General features: G+C 41.0%; 3 protein-coding genes and 1 non-coding gene across 16 annotated transcripts; 3 read left to right on the top strand and 1 right to left on the bottom strand.

The window, feature by feature from the left end:
* Positions 1–844: 844 nt before the first annotated feature.
* Positions 845–3,282, top strand: LOC6493979 (probable cytochrome P450 12b2, mitochondrial). 2 transcript variants are annotated; one of them, XM_001961178.4, is made up of 7 exons: positions 855–888; positions 960–1,094; positions 1,223–1,346; positions 1,630–1,876; positions 1,936–2,052; positions 2,116–2,542; positions 2,601–3,282. In XM_001961178.4, the coding sequence occupies exons 2-7, from the start codon at positions 990–992 to the stop codon at positions 3,198–3,200; spliced, it is 1,620 nt and encodes a 539-aa protein (XP_001961214.2). In that variant the 5' UTR covers positions 855–888; positions 960–989; the 3' UTR covers positions 3,201–3,282. The 2 variants fall into 2 exon arrangements, with proteins under 2 accessions (XP_044571695.1, XP_001961214.2); XM_044715760.1 differs by having other exon boundaries at positions 845–1,094.
* On the bottom strand, positions 3,272–7,789 carry LOC6496591. 11 transcript variants are annotated; one of them, XM_032455720.1, is made up of 10 exons: positions 7,552–7,789; positions 5,612–5,882; positions 5,208–5,557; positions 4,828–5,079; positions 4,625–4,772; positions 4,275–4,343; positions 4,113–4,211; positions 3,811–4,011; positions 3,599–3,670; positions 3,272–3,528 (listed from the first exon to the last, which is right to left on the bottom strand). In XM_032455720.1, the coding sequence occupies exons 2-10, from the start codon at positions 5,880–5,882 to the stop codon at positions 3,374–3,376; spliced, it is 1,617 nt and encodes a 538-aa protein (XP_032311611.1). In that variant the 5' UTR covers positions 7,552–7,789; the 3' UTR covers positions 3,272–3,373. The 11 variants fall into 11 exon arrangements, with proteins under 11 accessions (XP_032311611.1, XP_014763882.1, XP_014763880.1 ...); XM_014908396.3 differs by having other exon boundaries at positions 3,595–3,670; positions 5,612–5,886; positions 7,552–7,788; XM_014908394.3 differs by having other exon boundaries at positions 5,612–5,886; positions 7,552–7,788.
* An 8,323-nt stretch (positions 7,790–16,112) lies between these two features.
* LOC6493981 (multiple C2 and transmembrane domain-containing protein) lies at positions 16,113–24,822 on the top strand. 2 transcript variants are annotated; one of them, XM_032455718.2, is made up of 12 exons: positions 16,113–16,502; positions 17,429–18,090; positions 18,578–18,686; positions 18,835–18,977; positions 19,971–20,165; positions 21,394–21,545; positions 21,601–22,116; positions 22,176–22,535; positions 22,597–22,716; positions 22,778–22,981; positions 23,047–23,254; positions 23,308–24,822. In XM_032455718.2, exons 1-12 carry the CDS (start codon positions 16,394–16,396, stop codon positions 23,386–23,388), a joined length of 2,859 nt encoding a protein of 952 aa, XP_032311609.1. In that variant the 5' UTR covers positions 16,113–16,393; the 3' UTR covers positions 23,389–24,822. The 2 variants fall into 2 exon arrangements, with proteins under 2 accessions (XP_032311609.1, XP_032311610.1); XM_032455719.2 differs by having other exon boundaries at positions 16,114–16,502; positions 18,635–18,686.
* Positions 19,602–19,683, top strand: Trnal-aag. Its single transcript has one exon. It is a non-coding gene; the product is annotated as a tRNA-Leu (tRNA).
* Positions 24,823–24,857: the final 35 nt, after the last annotated feature.

Genomic DNA, 24,857 nt, shown 5'->3' with positions numbered 1-24,857 from the left:
ACACTAAAGTAATGCGAAATTATATAATTATTATGAATATATATCCAAAAGAGCAATTTGTAGTTGCATTTTGTCCTCGAACTTGAACTCGAACTCGAACTACGCCAATTGCATACAAAATACATATCAAAAGTTTAACTCGACTCTAGATCCTTCATTGATATTGAGATATTGATATTATTGATGTATTGTCTACTTATTAAATTGAACGTGCAAAACTCAACAACTATAATGTACCTTATAAATCAACTCTCTATTTCTTTAAATCTAACTCTACGGATAACTCAACTCTTGCAACTTACTCAAAACTTTCAATGTACATAATAATGTGTATTTAAAAACAATCCCCAAAAAGGACAAGAAAAGCGACAAAAAAATTCGAATAGAAATTCAACAAATTGTAATAAAACCAATGAAACTAAATCAACATTTTAAGCTATGGAAATTTTACGCATGCAATAAATATATGTAATTAAAAACGAAAATAATTTGATTTATTTATTGGGGGGGCATCTTTTTGGTGAGTTCAACATAATGTAGAAACTATTTTACATGCATTTTACAAATGGTTCAACTGTCAAAAGCTAGCTGTGACACGAACCATTTCCGTGAGCATTCTTTACTTTTTCAAATAGTCTCACAAACTATCCTTTTAGAACAAGCAGGACTTGACTATTCTGAAATATAACCAAATAATCAATATGCCACATTCAACAATTATTGATTCAGAATTATTATTAAATAATAAAATGTATTTACCTTTATTATAGCAGGCTAATGTTAAGACGACCACCGACTATTAAAAGCTTTCAAATCAAAAAAGCTTAGACTTGCTAGTCACTATTCAGTTGCAATTTGTCGTTTCGCGCAACCGGTTGACAAGCTTCAGTGGGTTTTCATTATTTTCTAATTATAAAAGTGGTTATAGTATAGTATTCTATATTATATACTAATTTAAGGTTTCTTGAATCGATTTGTGTTCAAAAGTCATGATGTGGAAAAGTACTGGAAAAACTATCAAAAGTCCGGGGCATTTTGCTTATCAGCTGTGTTTTGTTAGGGAATTTTCGGTGGGTGGGATTTTCAATCAGCAGGTGAGTGAGAGAGAAAAAAAGCTTTCCAAATAATAAGAAAATAACAAACATATGTACATGTGTATGTCCACTGTTTACAAACAATAGAAATAATATATTGTATTATTAATGTTTTTTCTTTTGATCAGACTCATTTGGAATATGCAGAGGCCACGGCGCCACGCGTTGATGAAAAATGGCAACAAGCTAAGCTCTATAAGGATATGCCAGGACCTAGTAGTTGGCGTATGATTTCCTACTTTATGCCGGGAGGTTAGTCTCAGTTCTTTCTCTCAGAAAATGTTCACTTCCAGTGACGAAAGCACAATTATCTACTTTTATTTTTGGTGACGATAGAATCTTATTTCCTTTAAGAAAATATACGATTCGAAAATTCTTTTTATGGAATATATTAATTTATTTCTCAATAATTTGATAAATAGTTTATATTCTGCTTGCGACACTTCCCCCTCTTGATTTAATTTTGTGAATCGTTCGTCACCTGCATGGAAATCTGCCAACTTGGATTTAAGACACCATTTTCTTCAATCCACAGGTGCCCTTTACAACACAAATCTGATTCAGATGAACCGACGTATGCGGGAAATGTACGGAGACATATATAGTATGCCGGGTTTGATGGGTAAAGCCAATGTCGTCTTCACCTACAATCCAGAGGACTTTGAGGTGACCTATCGCAACGAAGGCCTTTGGCCTATTCGTATTGGCCTGGAGAGTTTCAGCTATTATCGAAAAGTCCAAAGGCCAGATGTATTCGGAGGCATAGGCGGTTTGGTATCTGAGTAAGTATTTTTCTTTATATTAAAAAACCATTTATAGTTATATTTTATATAATTTTTAGACAAGGTCAAGCTTGGGCAGACATTCGAAACAAGGTGAATCCGGTTTTAATGAAGGTTCAAAATGTAAGGCAGAATCTGCCACAACTCGATCAGATAGCTAAGGAATTTTTGGATAAGTAAGTTGCTTTTTACCAATAATATTATTTTAAATTTAAGATACAAACCTTCTCTTGAAATAGATTGGAAACTCAAAGAAATTCCGAGACCCATCTCCTCGATAATGACTTCCATGATCAATTGAAAATGTGGGCCTTCGAAAGCATTAGTTTTGTGGCCTTGAACACTCGAATGGGGTTACTAACAGATGAGCCCGATCCAAATGCCTCCCGACTGGCCCACCATATGGGTGAATTTTTCAACTATAGCTTCAAGTACGATGTTCAGCCCTCCATCTGGCCCTATTACAAGACACCAGGCTTTAAGAAGTTCCTGAAAACGTATGACGATATTACCGAGATTACCACAAACTATATAGAGGCGGCCATCAAGCGATTTGAAAGTCAAAATGAATGCGAAAAAAAGTGCGTCCTAGAACAGCTCTTGAGTCTAAACAAGCAAGTAGCTGTGGTGATGGTTATGGACATGCTGATGGCTGGCATTGATACTGTAAGCTATATTTCCTTATATTTTAATCAATTTAAATCCTTTCTAATCCATTCTTCAGACATCATCATCCCTCCTGACAATCCTCTATCATCTCTCCCGGAACCCCGAAAAGCAGGAGCAACTGAGTCAGGAATTGCGAAGGGTTCTTCCCGATCCTCAAGGATCTCTCTCGGAAGAGAGCACCAAGAACATGCCATACTTGAGGGCCTGCATCAAGGAGGGCCTACGCATCACCTCAATTACACCTGGAAACTTCCGCATAACCACAAAAGATCTGGTGCTATCGGGTTACCAAGTGCCGCGCGGAACTGGTGTCTTAATGGGCGTCCTGGAGCTGTCCAACAGTGATGAGTACTTCGCAAAGAGCGCTGAATTTCTGCCGGAACGCTGGCTGAAAGCGGACTCTGCGCCCGGAGTCCAGGCCTGTCCTGAGGCCCGGTCCCGGAATCCGTTTGTATACCTGCCCTTCGGCTTCGGGCCAAGGACCTGCATCGGAAAGCGGATCGCAGAGCTGGAAATCGAGACCCTACTGGTTCGCCTGTTGAGGAGTTACAAGATCAGCTGGCTTCCAGAAACTCCAATGCAGTACGAGAGCACCATTATCCTGGCTCCGTGCGGAGACATTCGCTTCAAGCTGGAACCTGTGCAGGATTCTTAGCTACAGAGATTCAAAATAATATATTTCCTAAATGTGATACACTTATTCTACGCTCAAGTACAGACAACCGATTGAATTCAGAGCTTTACTCGCAGTATTCACTAACAATATGGGGTTACGTAAAAAGGAGGTTGGTAAAAAAAAGAGTGTTATTGGAATGGAAAATCGATTTTCTAGCGCCGATTGCGTCCGCCGCGATGGCGTTGGTGGGAATGATTCTGTCGCTGATGGTTCTGATGATTCTGTTTCTGCTGGTGGGGGTGCTTCTGGTTCTCACTTGACTCGATGTCGGCTCCATCATTGGGCTTCAAATCGGGCGTGGAATGAGCTAAATTGTAATAAACTCTTGTTAGTTATTGAATTTTGAAGAGAAGTTCTTCATTAAAGCATTTACTTGCCCAAAGCGGATGGAAGGCAGGTCTTCGGGGGAGCCTGGGTTCCTAGGTTGCTATTGAAGTAAGTTGGGGAACCTGTTTTTGAAAAGTTTTTAAACTAGTATCAGATAGTTTTTAAATCATAATTAGTCTTAGCGGTTAAGGATATGAAGAAAGGTGGTAAGATGAAAGTGTTAGATGAAAAATATTTCAAGAACATGGATAGTAAGACCCACCGATTGGGCTATAGAATATATCCTCAGAGGAGGTGGCAGGAGTTAGGGTATCCACAGTCGGATAGTTGGACATTTGTTGGGCGGTTAGTGTAGCAGCAAGTTCGAGGATTTGTTGAACCTGCGGATCTGGGATCGGGGTAACGCTGGTTTCGGATTCGGGTTCGGGTTCGGTTTCAGGATCTGGGTCGGGATCATTGGAGGCTGTTGTGTTTGAACACATGCACGGAGTAACAGAAACAGAGACAGAATACTAACGTTAAAATATTAATTAGGACCGAGCGGAGCGATCTCTCTCGAGTTACCTGCAGCCGCGGTGCTGTTGAGGTGACCAGGATTCGGTTTGGTGGCACTTACAGGTCCTGGCGACGACTTCCTTTGAATCTCCGGCTTGGCAACGGGCACTGAAAGAAACCAGAGGGGCAAATACAGGCGGTTCAGAGGCAAGGTCAGGGTTCGAAACTCACAAGATGAAAATCCACCGGATATAATGAACTGGCTTAGCTTTGCTTTCTCGGAATGGGCTTGCTCCGGGGCTTTTGGGGGGAAACAGAGAGAGATACGAGGTCAGGGGCAAAAAAAGGCACAGAAAGAGTATCTGAATTCCTAATACTGATAATAGTTATACCCATTTGAGGTAACGAGTACGAACTTTTGAGTTTTGTGGTAACCATAGTGTATTGTATTGTATTTCATGACAGGGTTTCAAGTTCAGTTTTTCATCTACGCTTAAATCGGTAATCGATACTTGGGATTAACCTAATCTTAGGGGGCTATGCACGAGAGTCTAATAATGTTCAAGTTCAATGTCCATTACCAACTTCCGCCTGCTCCTTGTCGTTGCTGCCATTGGTATTTGGTGCTGGGATGGTGTTCAGTTTTCCCTTATCGTTTTCCTTCTCCTCGGCCTTGTTGTGGACTCCGTTTTCCATTACCACGCCGGGCTTTTTGCCTGGAGGCTTTACCTGTGGGACATAGGTCACTTGGTGCCCAGTTCTCTAGATTTTAAGGTTTCCTTACCTGATTGGCCATCTCCTCCCGCTCGCCGCTGCTGATCTCATCGCTGGAGTGCGACTCCGAGCTGCTCTCGTCGCTGCTGGTATTGCTGCTGGAGTCCTCCTCCTCCAGATTGGGCACAAAGTCCGAATCGTTGTCGGAGTTCTCGTTGGCGTACTTGGCCAGCATTTGGTCGATGGTCAGGTTGTGGTCTGGGTCAGCACAAGGATCCTCTTCCCGTGGGCGCTTCATAACAGCCGGACTGGTTTGGGTAGTCTGGTTATCCAAGAAATGAAAAAGGATAAAATGGATATAAAATATGAAATGTAGATACCAGGTACTCGCAAACAGAAAGCTTTTGTTGCATACTTTTTGGCTTATGGGCCTCTGGGAAAAAGACCTACCTGCTCCATATTCCGCACGGTGAAAAGACGCCCACTATTGGCCCTCTGGACTCCCGGACGACACATGGCCTTCGACAGCCACTGGGTGAGCTTCTGGGTGAGTCCTTTGCCACTGCTGTAGGCTAGTTCCTGTTGGCACTGTCGCATAACCTTCAGTCCGTGCACCCGGATGGCCCGCAGCTTGCGCCGCCTGGTCTGGATGAAGTAGACCATGTCCGAGGGAGCAATCGGACCGTTGCCGATCATCAGGGCACCCACCGATAACCACATCCGGGTGAGACGCAACAAGATGATGAGCATCAGGAAGGGACCCCAGGGCAGGGGGCGTTCCAGGGGAGCGGATGTTTTCTCTGGATATAGATATAGAGGATATATGTCTTTTGACTTGAGGGGCTTAAGCTCACCCTGCGGCAGACTCCATTTGGCCGTGTCCTCGATCATCCGCAGGGCGCGATCGGTGCGCTCGATCACGAACTGGCCAATCCACGTGCTGGCGAATCGCTCCGCCTGCTCCCGGACGCGGTCGTAGAAATTGCGCGGCATCTGCAGTTCGCTGACTTCATCCTCGTCGATGTGATCGGTTTTCTGCTGGCGCTGGTTCGGCGGCTGCTGCTGCTGGAGCTGCAACTGATGCTTATCTTTGGCGCCCGCCGCCGTCTTTGTCTCCTGAGCCATCTTGCTGATTAAAATAATGCGATTTTATTGGGTTTGATAATTAGTTTATTAGAAAGTTGAGATACAAAATCTTCTACTATGAATTGTTTGTAAAATGAGAATAATGGATATTTAGGAATAATTCGATTTTAATATACTTGAATTATAATATGATAAATTTTAAGTGTATAAAATAATATCAAAGTGTATAAAAACATACCTCTAAATATTTATAAAAAATAAAATTTTTAAAATTATCAGCCCCAATAAGAAAATATATATTTATATATATATGAATGGAACTTTTCCCAACACATATTAAAGCCATTTAGACTTCAGTCCTAGCCAGTAGATATCCATAAATTAAAATATGTTTCCAAAAATATTCCCAATAAAAAAAATGGACATTAACTCTTAGCCGATAAATCTAGATGTAAAATAAAAAATTCATAAACTAAAAAACTTTAAAGTCTTTAATTTAATTCGAAATTTAACCTAAAGTGCCTTAAAACCCGAAAGTCGGCATATGTTGTTTGGTGTGTATAGCGAAATAATTGCCGAAAATAATTATTAGTTCCGCCGTAAAAGGTATACGTGCGCGTGATTACCGGCTGAACAACCCGGCTACCGGAACACGGCTATATGAGAGTACGGTAATACCATATTAATAAACCTGACGAGGCGAGGTCGTCTGCCAGAGGAACCGAAAGTGGACCGCTTATCTGGACAGATCGGCACTTCGCACTTATTCGAGCTACCACGGGACTGAGAAGCGCTTTTGTTTTTTGTTGCTGCCGTCTGGCAAAACTTATAGTCGCTATATAGCTACAGATATAGCTAATATTCAGCCGACAATGACTAACGGCAAAAAATTAAGAGGAGATGCAGCAACAAAAATCAAAACAAATTAAGTATTATAAAATTAGACCGTATGAACTTTGCTCGATTCCGTCGGTAGGTACTGGAATAGTTCTACTCGGTGTTTGGCTGATTACGGGAGATCTCCGTCTCGGAATTCTCGCACAATTCCCTGGTGTGGGTGAGGTTATTCGGCTGGGTTATTAGTGATTTTTACAGTTCGTTGGCGATTATTCCCTATCATCCATTCGAATGAAACACAGCTACATATGTATTTTGCTTAATTTATTGTGTTTTTCGCATAAATTTAATTTGATGATTGCCATTTCATTTCATTCTTATTCTCCGATCCATCCAGATGAAAGAAATCTGGCGTATGAGCGTATAATATAAAGTTACACAAGCATCACATTGATTTATTTTATATTTATAGCGCTTATTGCATCGCCCAGCGAAATACGCGAAAGCCTCAATTAAATAACAAGAAAAAAAGCATAATAAAATTATCAAAAAAAAATTTGTTGGCGGGATCAAAGTGTATCTGCCATAAAATTCGCGCATAGCGCAGCCGAAGTAACATACATAAATCGAAGTCGACTTTACGGAGGTAACACTGTAGCGAGAAATGGAAATGCAGAAGTTCTCGGCGAGTGGACCAGCGAAGAAGGGGATGGATGCATGGAGGCAGCGACGAGACGCTGGAAGGGAATGGAAAGGAGGCCAGCGAACGAAAGTGTAAAGTGCAAGGCACTGGAACCCTAGCTGATAACGGTAGTTTACGCTTTTCTGCAATGGCGCTCGCCGAGCAGTGGGAAACAGCATGACCACTTACCGGTGTTTTTTCGGACTTCCTTTCGAAGTGATTTTTGATGGGTTTGATTTTTGATTTGATTTTTGAAACTCTCGTTCCAGCCGCTAGTTTCAATTTTTACCGACTTAAGGCCTCGTCCTAAGTAGTTTTCAAAGCAGAAAAGCACTTTTCCCAAAATCTAGACCAATCTCAGGCTCCAAGCTCCAAGCTTTCTTCTTCACAAACAATTCCCGAGCGACTGATCGAGGCTATTGGCTGTCCGTGTTCCTGAGCCGCTCAACTCGAGCCGAAGTTGATCGATCGGCTGCCGCCCCGAGCGATCTTTCCATCTGTCATTCTCCCGCTCTTTCCAGAATCTCGCTCCAATCTCCGAAGGTTGGGGCTCTTCGCCATGGATTATAAAAGATATGGATAGATTATAGCATGAAATTGTAATGGTATTACTTTCTTTTATATGGAGTGTTACAATATTACGATATACGGTAGGGTATTATGATAAATTGGTATTATGAATAAAACAGAAATTAAATATCAAGTATTTTCCACTTAGTACTTTTAATAGCATACTTTTTAAAATTGTTGTTTAAAAATAAATGAAAATAATTTTTTACTCTAATATTTAAAAATATAATAAGCATAAAACAAAATCTCGGAACTTAAATTAATATTCTTTTTTTACTTAGCATTTCTTATATACATATGTATGTACATATTAATAAATGAAAATGTTTGTTTACTCTTTAATTAAAAAAAATTTTGACTTTAAAAATGTGATTATCCATAACGGAATACTCTGAAAGTAATATTGTTTTTTCTTAACATTTCTTGTATAAATATTAATAATGATCTTAAATTTGTCATTAATAAATGAAAATTCTGATTTAATCTTATAATTAAAAATATATTGACTTTAAAAATATTTTTATTTTAAACAGGAATCGCTTAACTTAAATAACACATTTTGAAAACTTATTTACTTATTAAAAATAATTATTAATAATAATTATTTTATTCATTATTAAAATAATGATGAATAAAGTAACTTGGCATTAAAATTCATTAAAAATGTAATTAGACATGTACATAATCACATTTCAAGTGTGAAATCACTTTGGCAAGTGAATTAATTCAAATTAAAGAGTCCTTTAAAAGCTCTGGAGCCTCTTCTGAGAGCCTTTGGGAGAAGCAGTGCCGTAATTGGATTAAGGAATGCTAAAAGGGTTCCCATCATCGATTATTTAAATAAAACAAGGGCCGAAATGGAAACATCAACAAATTAAAGCTTCCCGTTATTGGTTTTAAAGTCAATCGCCAATGACATTCGTGTTTACCTGGCATGTTTATCCTGTTTTGAAGTGTCCTCCGGTCCTTCTACATTTTTGACGAGCCACTCGACCGTGTTCCACTCAATTTTCACATTTCGCTCGGACGAAAGCTTTCGTTTTGGCTCTGGCGCCCTGAAACGCCAACAAAAGCTCTCTCTCTCTTAGTTGCGCGAAAACCCTAGCGCTCTTGTTTTCCGGGAGGAGGACAGGTACGACCAGCACACTGCTCGGAGCGGATGTGTGTTGCGGCGAGAAACCGAATCCAAGTTCGAGTCGAATTAAATATTGTCCAGAAAGTGTTCACTCCACGGTTCTGTCTCCACGGCGGCACACCGAAAAATCCGGAAGCGCGTGTTCCTCCACTTCGCTCCACTCGCTGGCACGCGCGTTCTGAACACTCTGTGGATTTTCCCGCTCGCCCCCTTCTGGAAAAACTACAACCATTTCCCCCGACTTATACCCATTCATCTCTCGCGTGTGTGTGTGTGTTGTGCTACCCAAAAAAATAAAAATAAAAATAAATAAATAAAATAAAAAGCGTGTTTAACCGTGTGTAGAGCGTGTTGTGTGTGTTTTTGTGCAGAAAATAAAATAAAGGGAATTGCTCGGCCAACAAAAAATGCAAATGCAAGCAGCAGGGCAGAAGCTAAATGTGTTTTCCAATTGAAATCATAGCCAGTTCGTGGGAAAAACAGGAGTAACAGGAGCGGTTCGAGGCGAGGAGGATGTAGTCGCGAAATTTCCATGCACTTGTCTTGGTGACCTCACACCACACACACACACAGACCCGCACACTCACTCGGAGCAGCAGCTACCCAGCCAGCTTTCAGGATGTGTAAGTGCCTGGCCCGAAATAAAAATGTTTGGCCTCCACGGTTGCCAATGATAAGCCACGTTACCATCCATCCAACCGATTCATCCACCTGGCGGCCATAAACTCCACTCGTTTCCACCAGCGACAGCTGCTCTCTCCGTGTGTTTTTCATTTTTTTGTATTTTTAAATCCGTTATCCTGTATCCTTTGGGTCCTAGGCCGACTCCCTTTGATGCTGGCAGTGCCACTCGAAAGGCTGAGCCGTTTTTGAAAAGCCCACGACGCCGCACAATTTGGCCAGCTATTTTTATGCGGGTGGAGTGCGGCTCTGGCTAAATTAGTTTGCGCATAAATCTGCCACAGCCCTCGGACGGGGCCGAATCTGTGGCAGGCCGACAACGAGAATCCGGTTGAAATGGCAACAAAGCCATGTCGCTTAGAGACGTCTTTAAGTCAAATGATGACTTGCAGAATTTTGTCCAAGTCAGCTGTTTAAATATTAATCCCAGCTAGATGCCAGCAATTGTTTTGCTATCTGGGTTAATTAAGTAGAAGTCTAAGTGTTTCTCTAATGAGAACTTACGGCTTCAAAACTAGTGGGCCTCTTTAAAAACTAGAGCTTTAAGTTTGGTTCTAGAACTACTAGTTTTTGTAGTAATTCTTTAAGTAATTGAAGGAATGTGTTTACTTAAAGTTAATAAGCTACTTAGTTAATACATAAGATATAAGAGTATTATGTAATAGCTCTATTAATTGATCTATTTAAGAGCCAATCTATTTTCTTTGTTTAGTATTTAATAATACGTTTAAATTGCAAATATTGGTTTAATATAAGTAGTTCTGACTGAAAATAATGCTTTTGTTAAGTTTTTAATACTTCGATTTTTGAAAAATCATTTTTAAAAAACAATTTCCTAGTATAAGTATTATTTATAACATTATTTCCTATTATAATAATTATTGTATACTATATAATATATCATCAAAAAAGTATTATGATTTTAACCAAAATTTCAATAAAAATCAAAATCTCACAAGTCACTCAGTATCTCACAAATTGTAACAAATTCGTTAGCAAATTCTCAGATAATTCCACATCCTTTTAACAAAATAACAAAAAATAGTAACAAGATCTCATCAGGCAGTTAATTAACATTGTCAGAACTAAATGGCCACCCCTCGCTATGATTTTGGCGCCATGTCAGCCAAGGGGTTAGGACCGACAACCTCATGAGGCCCCTGGGGGCGCTGGGGGAGTCACACGCACAGGTTCGCGGATGTTCCGACTTATTGCTGCTGTTCGTCATGGCGGTTATGGCGTCTTTGCATGTCGCTGCGCTTCCGGTGTACACACACACACACACCACAAACACTCACAAGCAGACACATACAAATGCAAATGACCGACACAGATACTCACAGAAGAAGAAACAACACGCAAGTACACTCGATGGCAGTTGGCCCGGCCAGATGAATGGCCAACACATTGCTTTCCACTCGGCCTGTACTCGTTCTGTCTAGATGTCGCGTGCTATTTGGCCGATATAGTTTTTAATTATCGCCCGTCGCCCGTTTCTCAGTTCTTTGGCTTTCTCGTGATTAATTTTTGTTCTGTTTATGCGGCCATTTGACAAATCAACATCTTGGCCGAGCCCTGAAGAGGCTGCGGGGGCCTGCACCAGTCTGTCGCCCTTGGTGGCGACCTCGAGGTGTCTGCCCTTTTATTTCCGACCCATTCCCCCGCTGTTTTAGGGCTTGTGTGTTCTTGATTGAAATTGCAGCTGCCATCTGCGAATTGCCGAACAAGAAGATGTTAAATTGAACAAAGCCATTCGAGTACAAACGCATAAATTGATGGCTGGCAGGCGGGCTCAAAGGCAGCTGCCTGGGAGCTGAGGGAAGCCAGTCAGTGTAGAGTTTCCAATGAGGACAATTTGGCAAGTTTCACTCAGATGTCTGGGAATGCTCAGAAGGCGACAGCAGAAGCAGGCAGTAGGGAGTAGGAAAGAGCACTTTACGGTGCAGTGACAAGTTGTTTTTACTGCATCTCTTAGAAGAGGCACTGTGAGAAAAAAATGATTGTTTTAGTTACTATTTTTATTAATAAATACAAAAGAAATATTGTTTTATGCTTCAGGGAAAGAAATATCCTCTGGCCTTAAACACTCCATGTTTTGTTTTCATTAGTAGGGCATATTCCCCGTGTACTCACCTCTCCCTCAGTTGATGTTGGCAAATTGTAATTACTTGGCTCCGAAATGGTTGGCCCGCACAGGTAACCCAGTTAATTAAAATGAAAGCTTCGGGGCAGCGAGAATTGTGACTCCCTGTCTGCCTGCCAGTCTCCAGGATTCGCCATTCCGATTCTCTGATTCTCTCCCCGAGGCGCACACACGTGAGCAAACACATTGGAACGCACGTCCGCACTGCCGAGGTGAATAATCCCCGCTTTAGAGGCAGTCTCTTATGTGGCATCATGGTGTAAGCCGGGCCATCAAAAAAGACTGGCGTAATCCCGTTTAATTTCGTCATTATCCTGACAGTTAATTAAGCCACAGTTCGGTCATTCGGCCCAGGATCAGCAGCATTTATGAGCTGTCCATCAGTTTTAGGGCCCACTCTGCGGCTACGTAATCTACATAACGTATACGCCCAGTCTTTCGGACTCAGTTCGGACCAAGACCCTGCAATTTTGTGTGCATTTTCAAGAGTGTGGTCTTCAAATAAGGACAAAATTCGCATAAATAATCCATGCATAATTCAGCACTTGAGCCCCAAAACGCAACAAAATAAAAAACAACTAAATCGCCAGTTGGATGGGGGGCTGGGACTGGAGGGCTGGCGATGATGGTGACCAAGGAAATATTGTGTGTTCTATATGTAAAGAGAAATCCCATGAATAATTCAAAGTTGCAAACGAATTGGGGAAAAATCATTTATCCAAGACCCCAGAAGCACTCACAGCCGAGAGCTGTGCAGCGAGGCCCCCGAAAATGCAAATCAAAGTTGAGGAATTTCCCATCGAAATTCGAGTAACTGAAAGCAGATGTTGAATTTTTATAATATTTTTTTTTTGATTTTGATTATCGTTCCGGCAGCACGGCAATGTGCTAATTATGAATTCTTGGCTCCATATGGAGGCTGTCGAGGGTGCACAATAGATTCTATCGATTTGCCTTATTCCGTCGCCCACCTGGTCGCCCACCTGGAAATCCAAAAGTAGCCCCCCGCCAGGCCGCGACAAGCGATTAAACCCTAGGCCTGTGATAAGCTCAGTTGCGGTTCGTTGCGTGTTCGGTAAACATGATAATCAAGACCACAACAAACAGCAAACCAGCTTACAGTTCCCCGCCTACAGTGGGCTGTCCCTAAGAGCGCTAAAAGCAACGTCAACCGGCTAAATTGGGGAACAGCAGGGCGCCCAGACAGCCGCTCCATGGAGCCAATTTCGCATGAATGGGTGTTGGGCCAGTGTGACGTCACTTCTAACAGCGGTATTCTGTATATATGGAGAGATGGATGGAAACACAATGTATGGACAAACACGCCAAAGGGCTTAGGAAGTCTGGTCGCAAACAAAAGAAAACGAAAATAGTTCAAAGAGCCCGTGTAGGAAAATAAACTTTTGCCACACTTTGAGAAATTGTATGCAAAAAGGTACATGTTTAAATTTGGTTTTTAAAGATTTTTGGCAATAATAAATATATAGTATTAAACGGTAGTTATTTTATTATAATCATAACAGAAATTTATAAAATAGATGTAAATTTACTAAAATCAGGCATTTACTTAAATATAATAACTTTATTCAAAAAAATATTATTTTTATTATTTTTTTGAATTTCATCTTCCATAGATACCATTTTAAAATTAATAAATAATTTAGAAAGATAGTAATTAATAGGAATTGCAATGGAAGAAGTTATTAAAAAAAAGTGTTTTATTATCATTTGCTATTATTTGTATTTATACATTTATTAATTATTTTTCTAAAGAGTATTTTAATACATTTTTTGTATTTTATAGATAATAATGATACATTCAATGTTTTATTTATTATATGTTATAGTTTCTTATATTTATTATAGGAACTCTATTAGTCTCTAATTTCGTCATCAAAAAAAAATCTATTGTTAAAGTTAAAATTAATGAATTAACAGATAAATATGACTGTTAGAGATATATATTTTTTTATATTAAAGAATATAATAATTAAAGATATTGGACAAAAACTTTTTTCTCAGTGCTGTCACCTGGAAATAGACCTGGCCAAATGTCAGCTAAAAAGTCAACAGGTGAGCGCGGAGAAGGAGAGACAGACAGCCCAACGGAAGCAGAAAAGTGAAAGAGAGAAGGAGCTATTAGTGACATATGACACTTGCTGACCCATGTCTAAATAATTGATGACTGACCTCGGGCTTGATTTATTGAAAAAAGTTGCGATAAAAGGGCCGTGGTGGCGTGCACTGCCATGCCGAATGTATTAATACCTGATGTTGCTCATGTTCATGTTACCCGATTACGCAGGCCAATATCCGATATGGAAACGGCGGCATTATGAAGCCGAAACAATATAATGACTTGCCCTTTCATTATCCTTTTCGGTTGGTGCATAAAAAAGGATATGTCTGCCACATAAAATTTCATTATTTTGGCCGTAAAAGCGGCGGTGAAACGTTACTTTTTTACGCACATGGAGAGCACGTGCCATCTGGGCCGATCATTAGGCTAACGAAATGCGACTCGACATCGTTAATGGTATTAAATGAGCCGGCCCACACGGCGTATGAGCGATAATTCGGAGGCACTTTTCCTTCTCAGCCAAATTCAAGGTTTATGGGCAGTGGAAACTTTACGCCTTAGCCAAAAACTTGGCTAATTGCAACGCAGCCAAGGCTCAAGTCAATTTACTTTCCAACAACCTGCCGGAAAAGCACTCCTGCCGACGCAACCCGCCCAAAAGTAGGCAGCAACTACCAAGAGTCCGAAAGCCAAAGCACACAGTGGTGTCCAAACTATTGGACATAACTTTTCCTGTTTAGCTCGCAACGGCAAATAAACACGGAAAAGTTGATGAAACATATGCGCTCGCAGGAGGCGTGGGGTGGGGGTGGCGAATATGCCACAAAGTGCCCCCTTGGGAATATTTTGCCAGTCATGAAATAATCGGAATTACTTAGGTGCGGCGGGCAAGAGGGTAGGGGTCGGGGGAAGTGCCACACCTCGCTGTGTGGGCGTTGGGGGGAATCTGCAGCAGTTTCCGGTCCGAGTCGGACTTGCATTAAATTAATTAAAATCCGAGGCAAGAGTGGAAAGTCAGAGGATGTCTGTCTGTCTAGTAGTCACTGTTGTTACAGCACTCGTGGCCTTGCCCCAATAGGATACTCTCCACCTCTCTGGCTCTTTCCGTTTTAGGCTTTCATTCATTAAAGCAGAGAGTCCTCTGGAGTAAAGAAAATACATCGTATCGCTAAAAAAAAAAAGCTCTCGGTCTCGGGGCGCGTAAAGCTTTGTAGTTTATCCACAACACTCTTACGTTCGGGGGAATGTGATTTTATGACGCCATCGTTGGATGCTTTTCCAATTTTCGCGGCATCAGAGAAAAATAAAAGCCAGCTGCAGCATCGCAGAGCATTAATAATGCAAAAGGGTAAAAACCGGCACAGCCGCAGTCATCCACCCACCCACCGGACCAGGAACCCCACCACCCACAGCCACCCACTCAATGCCAAGTACCAACCACACAAACACACACAATTGCATTTTCGTATTCATGACACAAACTGTAGCAATGTCGGTGCACTTGTAAAAATTATTAATTGATAACTGAATTTTTTATTATGGTTTTAAAATTTAATTTTTATATTAAACTAAGCTATACGGGTTCGGTTCTTTATTTGCTTGAAATTGTTTCAGTTAACTCGTAATTTATTTCAAAATTTTTATAGTATATGTCATTACATAATTTATATATCTTAAATTAAAATTTTATAAAGTTATATTATCAGATATTAAATTATCGATTCTTCATATAGTTTTGAGTAAATCTATTTTAGTTGTCTGAGATCTATATCTTTAGTGTCTCTTAAATTCAATATTCCCTTGTCATCTGCAAGTACTGGGTATGAATATTTTTGTTTTAATTAAATTTATTTTAAATTTAACATTCAAGCTATTATTTAAAATCTGCTATTAATTAAAATTCAAGCTATTAATTAAAATTCTACTAAGAAGAATAAATACAAGAATAACTTCAATTTTATCCCTATTATATCCCTATTTTTCTGAGTGCGCTTTAGTGATGGTGTGTGGTACCGTTAACCATAACAAAATGCCAAAGGAGAGCACTGGGGGTGGGGTCGGGTGTAGGTGCTCCAAAGGTCGATGGGGTGGGGGGGCGAAACTGTAACGACAGACAGCGAGTGCGAGTCCGGATCCGAAGCAGTCTTCTAGGGGCCCTGCCAGCGTGCAGTTCAGCCAACTCGGTCGCTCCGCTCGCCGGATAATTCGCGGAAAACATCCAGCTAGTGATTTATGGCTATGATTCCATAAACGGGACAGCAAGAAACTACTAAGTTGCCAAAAATATTTATCTACATTGTTTTTCGCGTGCTGTGAGCCGAACAAGTTCAAGCTTTCAGTTCCAACTTTGGCTTGTAATCGAGAAGTGCTGCAATCAATTATTTGTTTCAATTAAACCGGATTCGCGGGCGTTGGCCATGACATGCAACCGCTGCATCTCCGGGCCACGTCCAGGAACTCCGCCTGCTCCTCAAGGAAGCCACCGACCTTTGCGTTGTGCCACAAAATTAATAGAATATTCCCAGCCACAGGTAAAGGCAGGCGCCCAGGACACCCAAGGGGCCAGCGCCCACAAAGCACGTGATGTAGGTTAAAAACTGTGGCAGAAACCGAGACACAATCCGTTGGATATTTATTATGCATAACGCTTGAGATACTCCAAGTGGTTGTCAGTTTTTCAGTGCTTGCGAGAAGACAAATGAAGGAGGATTATCTATAAAAAATTTATTAAAATATTCATGAAAATAAAGGAAAAGGAAAGTGTGTAGGAGGAAGGAAAGTGTTGTAATATGGTAGTGTTTTCTTGAAAAAAAGGATGAGTGTGAAATTGGTGGAGAGGTTTTGGAGGGATATGACAGATCATAAATAAATTGTATTTCTTATTTTTTATTATTATACATTATAACAATCATTTTTTAAATTCAAACATAGTTTGTATTATTAGGTTAAGTTATATTTATTTATCATCATATCCCACAACTAACATCACATATTAAGGCCTGTTCACGTGCCATACTTTAAATTTCTAAAGCATATGACAGAACTACTATACTACTTGACAAAAATTAAGATTCCGTGCCTGACAATAAATATAATCCAGATTGCAATTACGTGTCGCCCTCTGTTGCGGCTGAAATATTTATTTTGCCATTTATACTTTTCTGGCTCTGCTGACCACATCGACAAATGGCAAGAATCACTCTGGCAGCTTATTATGGCTCTTGCTTTTCGTAAATTTTTTATAATTAAGACAATCACAAAAGTGATGTCATGGGTGGCAAATTGGCGGCGGGTGGTGGTGGGAAATGGTGGCAAATGGATGTGGCATGTAGTCTCGAATTGCTTATCATCGGCGTGGTTGTTAAATCGATTGGGGGAGTTGCGTGTCTGCCGGAAAGTACGAGTAACACCTCCATATTTTCGCTTATTTGTGTTTTTCGGTTGTTTTTTCTTGCAGCACGCATCCACTACGTTGACCAGGTGGAATACCACGGGGAGTTGGCCGAGGAGGAGGTCCAGGATTTGCGGCAATTGCACTCCGGCGTTTCCACACCCCCGTCCCGCATCTCGCCGCACGGCTCGCCCCAGCAGTCGCAGCGCTTGGGCAAACACCTCAGCAAATCCGCCTCGGAGCTGAACGGTCACGATTGCCATCACAACGAATCGCCGCACATATCACCCAAGCGGGCCAAGAGTGCCGTGGCCCAGCAGATAGCCGGCCAGGGAGGCGGTGCCACCGGGGCGGGTGGCGTGGCCAGCGGGGTGGGCGTCCTGCAGAAAACGCACGGATTCTTCAACAACCTCCGACACCGGTGGAGTCGGGCGAAGAGCAAAGACCGCTTGGGCCGCAAGTCGCCCAGCGATTTCCTCGAGGAAAGCACCGATTATGCGGCGGACTACAGCTCGGAGAGCAGTTCCGTAACCCAGAGTCCACGGCACCGCAGCACCACCATCGGTGGCTCACCTCTGGCCCGTGAATTCCGGGCCACGGCCAAAATGGCCCAGGTCATCCAGCGGTTCGGGGGCTCCATGGAGGGCCGGATTGACGAGCATCCGGAGAATGGCGCCGCCAGCCATCCGCCGGAACTAACCACCCAACAGCAATTGGAGGCGTTGCAGGTGGGTCTGGTTTCAGGTTGCTTGGATTTTAGGGGATTCTATTTTGAAAAATTGTCTCAGGATTTATGAATCATTTATTTGTGATAATACGTGGTTATTCCTATTGATTTGTTGTTCAAAGAATAATTTTGAAAATAAATCTTATTTTTCTCCAATGAAATTGTTATTTTTCCTTAGGGTATAAAACATAGAATTAAATGAGAATCCAAGGCAATTTTGTTCAAAACAGAAACTAAACTATTACCAATTGTCTGCTTTTTAGTTGCCAAGCTTATAAACTTAATTCAAAACTAAGAAATTGGCCTCCTTAATAGATTTTACCTGCAATTTTTTGTTTCCATTAATGGCACTAACTTGGTAAATTCTAAAAATCTCAATTTTACGCTTTTGTCAACGACTTGCTGTGCTGCACAACTAACTGAAAATGAAAATGAAAATGCAACAATGCAACAATGCAACATTGCAACTTGCAACTGCAACTGATCAGGCCGACGAACAGCGTCGCAAACGCGAAGCCCAATTACGACAATTCGTCTTCTTTCAGCTGCGCGTCCATCTCAAGTCCGGCAGCGACCTGGTGGCCATGGATAAGAATGGTAAGAAAAAAAAAAAAACACATTATTTGCCCCAAAAAGAAGTCCTAAGCCCCTCCAGCATCCCCTCGCCACAAGGCCCTTTGTGTCTAATCAAGTACTTGCCACTGCAGTGAGAAATTTCCTTTGTCTTGCCACCCCAATGCCGCAGGTCTGAGTGATCCTTACGTAAAGTTCAAGGTCGGCGGCAGGCTCCTCCACAAGTCGCGCACCATTCACAGGGACCTGAATCCTGTGTGGGACGAGGTCTTCATAGTGCCCATCGAGGACCCCTTTCAGCCGATTATTGTTAAGGTAAGTTTTGCATATTTATGTATAGGATGGGGTATAGGTATGGGTTTCATTTCCAAAACACTTGTGTATATTTGATGTGAGCTATACATACTTTATATGGAAATGTATGAAACTTTTAAGAAATCTTGAAAAATAAAAAATTTAGCCACTTTTTAGTATTATTATAAATATTTTTTAATAAGTTGAACTAGTTGATTATAGTGTCAATTATGAAAATATAACCCATATTTAAACTTTTAAATAATTTAAAGATTTTGGAAATTGAAAATTGTTTTGTAAATCTTAATATTTTCAACATTAATAAGTAAGAGTATAATTATTTTCAATCATCTCTTTGAGCATCCATAATAAAACCTTTTAGGGAATATTTAAAGCAATTTTATTATAAAAGTATATATTATTATTTAATATAATATTAAAATAATATTAAAATATGTATATAGGTTTAATAATTCGCTTTCACAATATATATAATTTATAAATTAAATGTATTTTTTGTTTATGACATTTTAGTCATTTTTTATCACATTTTAGTCAGTGATAACTTGAAAGCTTCCAAAAATAGTTTCCATTTTGATAAAATCAATGATAAGCGAAAAAAAATAGGCTAACTGTAAATTGAATGGTAGCGTGGCCGAGCGGTCTAAGGCGCTGGTTTAAGGCACCAGTCTCCTCGGAGGCGTGGGTTCGAATCCCACCGCTGCCATAAAGGAAATATTTTTATTTTTTTAATCCCGGAACTAAAAATTCCACTCTAGCCAAGAAATTGAACCAAAATTATGAATCAAGGAATAAGCTATGAGTCCTTCAGTTGGTGCTCCTTTTTGATTTCTGCTCAAAGATTCAATTTCAAATCAATTTAAAGAAAAGTCATTGAATATGAAAATCCCTGGCTGACAGAAAACTGAAAAGGACCTCTTCAAATCTCCACTCCGCAAAACGAATCAAAACGAATTTCCGTTTTATCCTGCCCTCTTCCCATCTTTCTGGCAGGTTTTCGACTACGATTGGGGCCTGCAGGACGATTTCATGGGCTCGGCCAAGCTAGACTTAACCCAATTGGAATTGGGCAAGGCCGAGGACATCCACCTGCAGCTGTGCGATAGCGGCGGAAACGGCGAGGGCGGCATGGGCGAGATTCTCATCAATTTGACGCTCTGGCCGCGCAGCCAGGAGGACAAGGAAATGGTAAGTGGCGTTCATAAATCCATAGAGTCTATTGTGAGTCTGATTCTCGGGGTGGCATAAGACGGAAGCCGCCGGTCTCGGCCATCAATCAGCCCTTCCCCCATCTGACAGACCCATTGTCTGGGCCGCTTAATTGCCTTTCGGCAGCCTGCCACCCCTGGACGGTCTATTGTCGAACCTTTTCCATGAATACACCTATTTATAAGCGATTGCCTATCCACAAAACTTTATTTACGGCCCAACAGAGCTTGTTAACTTCCCTTGGCATTATGTTCAAGGGTGTAAGGTCTGGGGCGAACCCCTGCTCCCAAAAATGTTAACCGCTTTTTAACTGCCTCGGAAAGTTACACTCATCGTGACTACGCCGGTTTTTTAGAGCGAGTGAGATTGCCAAGCGATTACCACGATCGTTGCGACTCAAAAAAAAGCTCAAAAGCTCTCATTACATGTTATCTCTGGACGGAGGCGGCACCCAAAACACGCACTCAGTGGAAACACAATGGGCGAAAGTGGGAAGTTAATGATAGTCGCACTGGGAATACCTTGCAACTTATTACCACCTATTTTTCAAAGTCAGATAAAAAAAATTCATAAATTTTAAATAGAGTAAATAGAATAAATTTTAAATAGATAACCTATCTTCTGATTTTCTCATTAAATAATGAAATTGATTCATTTTTTAAACGAATATTTTGATGTTTGTGAGTCACAAATAATATTCAATATCAATATATAGTAGCAAATATTTAAGGTTTGATTCAGGAGCTTAATATTTTATCGTTGACTATCTCAAAATTGTATTTATAAAATGAGAATATCCGAAAATAGCTTCCCATTTCATGGGAATTAAATTTTAAACCAAGCCTAATAAACGGTTTAATAGTTAAACTTCCAGTCCAGCATACCCTAATACCCTATAGCTATAGCTTTATTTTTCTCGCAATCTCAGTGTGACTCCAGACGAGACCTCTGTGACTAAATTTTAGTCTGCGATCGTCGTCGCAAACAAAGTGAGGCTTTTCGTTTTGTTTGTTTACAATTTATTTTTCGGGGTTTTTGTTTTTAAAACCGGGTCATGTTAGGAACCAATTGGCCTGGTTATAAGAAGGCTCCTCGCATGGTTTTGAAACATGTGAGGCGCCAGCACGGGGAGTTTAAGGATCAATTGGAGCAGGGTTGTGATGACCTGAGAGATGTGGCCGAGACTCATTTTCCGGAATTGATGCAGCACTTTCAGCGTAACTCGAAGCTGGCGGAGTCATCGAAGCGCCTGAAGTCGCAAATCTGGAGTTCGGTGGTCACCATTCTGCTGGTCAAAGCCAAGGACCTGCCGCTGGCGGAGGATGGCAGCAAGCTGAACGATACACACTTTAAATTCAGGTTGGAACCTCTCCCATTGCTATTTCCTGGTTTTAAAACTCCGTTTATCCCCCAGATTGGGCAACGAAAAGTACAAGAGCAAGACCTCCTGGACAGAGCGCTGGCTGGAGCAGTTCGACCTGCACCTCTTCGATGAGGATCAGAACCTGGAGCTGGCCCTCTGGAACCGCAATACCCTCTACGGCAGGGCCATCATCGACTTGAGCGTGTTCCAGCGCGAAACCACCCACGGAATTTGGAAACCGCTCGAAGATTGCCCGGGTGAAGTCCACCTGATGCTCACCATCAGTGGCACTACGGCCCTGGAGACAATCAGCGACCTGAAGGCCTTCAAAGAGGATCCCAGGGAGGCACAGCTCCTCAAGGATCGATACAAGTTTATCCGCTGTCTGCAGAATCTGCGGGATGTGGGCCACCTAACCGTCAAGGTCTTTGGAGCCACTGGGTTGGCGGCGGCAGATATTGGTGGAAAATCGGATCCTTTTTGTGTCCTCGAACTGGGTAACGCCCGTCTGCAAACCCAAACCGAGTACAAGACCCTGACGCCAAACTGGAATAAGATTTTTACTTTGTGAGTTTTTGGATGTCTTATATTACAAGCTCTCTAAATGAAACTTCATCATTTCGTAGCAATGTCAAGGACATCACACAGGTCCTGGAGATCACCGTCTATGATGAGGATCGCGACCATCGTGTAGAGTTTCTGGGGAAACTTGTGATTCCTCTTCTAAGGATTAAGAGCGGTGCCAAAAGATGGTACACCCTCAAGGACAAGAACCTGTGCATCCGAGCCAAAGGAAACTCGCCGCAAATTCAACTGGAATTGACTGTAGTTTGGAACGAAGTACGGGCTGTTTGCAGAGCCTTGCAGCCCAAGGAGGAGAAACTCATCCAACAGGAGGCCAAATTCAAGAGACAGCTCTTTTTACGGAACGTCAACCGCTTGAAGGAGATTATAATGGATATACTAGATGCCGCCCGATATGTTCAGTGAGTTTTAAAATATTTATGTTTGTAGCTAGGACTTAATAAATTCTTATATGCCTTCCAGGAGCTGCTTTGAATGGGAGTCCCCAGTGCGCTCTAGCATAGCCTTTGTACTATGGATAGTGGCCTGTGTGTACGGCGATTTGGAGACAGTTCCTCTAGTACTATTACTCATCATACTCAAGTGGGTGTCGCAACTAGTCATTTACAGAGAACTATTAACATTTTATTTTTGCATTCATTAGAAAATGGCTGGTACGACTAATCACTGGTACAACCGATGCCTCTGCGGGTCATTATGATTACGAGTATGATGAGGACGATGACGACGACAAGGAGAAGGAAGAGAAAAAGTCCATCAAGGAGCGATTACAGGCCATCCAGGAAGTCTCCCAGACAGTGCAGAATACCATAGGGTATTTGGCGTCACTAGGAGAGAGCACCATCAAGTAGGTTTTGTTAAAAAGTAGTTTTGACCAACAATTAAAATTACATTTGTTAATTTTCCAATTAGCACATTCAACTTTTCCGTCCCCGAACTGACCTGGCTGGCTGTGGTTTTACTTTTGGGTGCCATTCTGGTCCTGCATTTCGTGCCACTCCGCTGGCTCCTGCTCTTCTGGGGCCTGATGAAGTTCTCGAGGCGACTGCTGAGACCCAATACCATACCCAACAATGAGCTATTGGACTTTCTCTCCAGGGTGCCCGATAACGAGGAAATTGTGAGTTTTCTTCATAAGATTCTGCAAGATATCTAATAGTACCTGTCTTATAGAACCAATATCGAGAGCTGCCTCCTTCGGCGCTCACCGATCAGACCCGCAACAATCCCAAAAAGAAACTGAAAGGATCATAGTCTATAACCGGCGCGGATGCGGCTTCCTTGCCGCAGTCCAGCGCCACCAGTGGAGGGGGGAGCGGCCAACAGCTGATCCAACGCTTCCGGGCCAATACCAGCCAGCTGAAGCACAAATTTGGCCAGGCCAAGAGCCTCAGTCTGAGCCATAGCGAATTCAATTAGACACCAATGTTAGTTAAGGATATTAGGGCAGCACACCAACAAAACATCGCACAACATTAAACATCAAACTCAACTCAACTCGACTCAATTATGCAGCACAAAGTTTGCTTAACTTATTTTCCTAAAAACTATATATATACACAAGAGAAAATCGAATATGAATGTACTATATATATATTTGCAAGCCGCAACTATTTACACTCAACAAAAAGCTACTGTACATACACGAGGATACGGCCCGGATATAGGACTCTAATTGAAACATTGCATGTACCTAAGGTTAACCCCCATCTCTCTAAACTATCTCTTAACTATTCAAATATTTACCAATCGTCAAATTGCTAAGCTCCAGATTCCAAATGCGATCCAATTGTTTGTATTGTATATTTCGATTTGTGATATTTTCAAAGAATTTTGCAACTAGGCTTATAACTACTTATGTGACTTACGAATCCACGGAAGCTCCACAACCGCACCGAAGTTTCCCTAAACTCCATTTACATTTGTAACATTTACCTCTCGATTGCACTCGAATTATTTAAGGATGCTTCTTTATAACGTTTATATATACACCTATAGTTATACATCCTAACTACTACCTAAACCAGCCTCTAACTAAATTTAATAAATCTAATTTATTGTAATTATTTCATTCGGCAAAAAAAAAAAAAAAAAACAGGAGGAGAGAATTGTTCAAAACATTTTTTGCTAAAGTTATATATATATTTATTAACTATGTCTAGGATAATCAGCTCGTCGAGGCCCAGGCCCAGCCATATGTATAACTAAATCAATTAAACTAAATTGCTATTGTAAACCCTCTCCGATCGATCCATTTGATAAAATTTAGATAGTTCAACTATTTTGTACCCCACAGATGAGCAACAACAAAGTTTTTATATACATACCGAACTCAATTAACTAATTAGCACCTAAGTTAAGTTTGTTATTTTTCAATATACCTATATAAATGTATATGTATACATATATTGCGGCAAAAATAAAAAATATTTTTGGATTTCGCTCAAAAGATACATTTTTGAGTGATTGTAAAACTGTAAGGTGGGTGATTGTGAAACTGTTCTCTCCCTAAAATTGTATGCTGGGAAATGAGTTATAATACTTTTAATTTTTACCTGTTTTCTGTTTAAGTTAATCGTTATTTTTAATGAACATTGTTTTAAAAATTAAAATACATCTTGTACGAAAAAGCGGCCATTAATGTGGCCATATGAATTTGCATATTTATAAATAAATTCAAAGTTACAATGTGTGTGTTTTCACTTTAGTTTTTCTAAAATTTT

Source organism: Drosophila ananassae, chromosome 3L (assembly GCF_017639315.1).
Source record: "Drosophila ananassae strain 14024-0371.13 chromosome 3L, ASM1763931v2, whole genome shotgun sequence".
Lineage (NCBI taxonomy): Eukaryota > Metazoa > Arthropoda > Insecta > Diptera > Drosophilidae > Drosophila > Drosophila ananassae.
The sequence above is the reverse complement of the archived record's forward strand: the minus strand, read 5'-3'. Positions and strand labels throughout refer to the sequence as shown.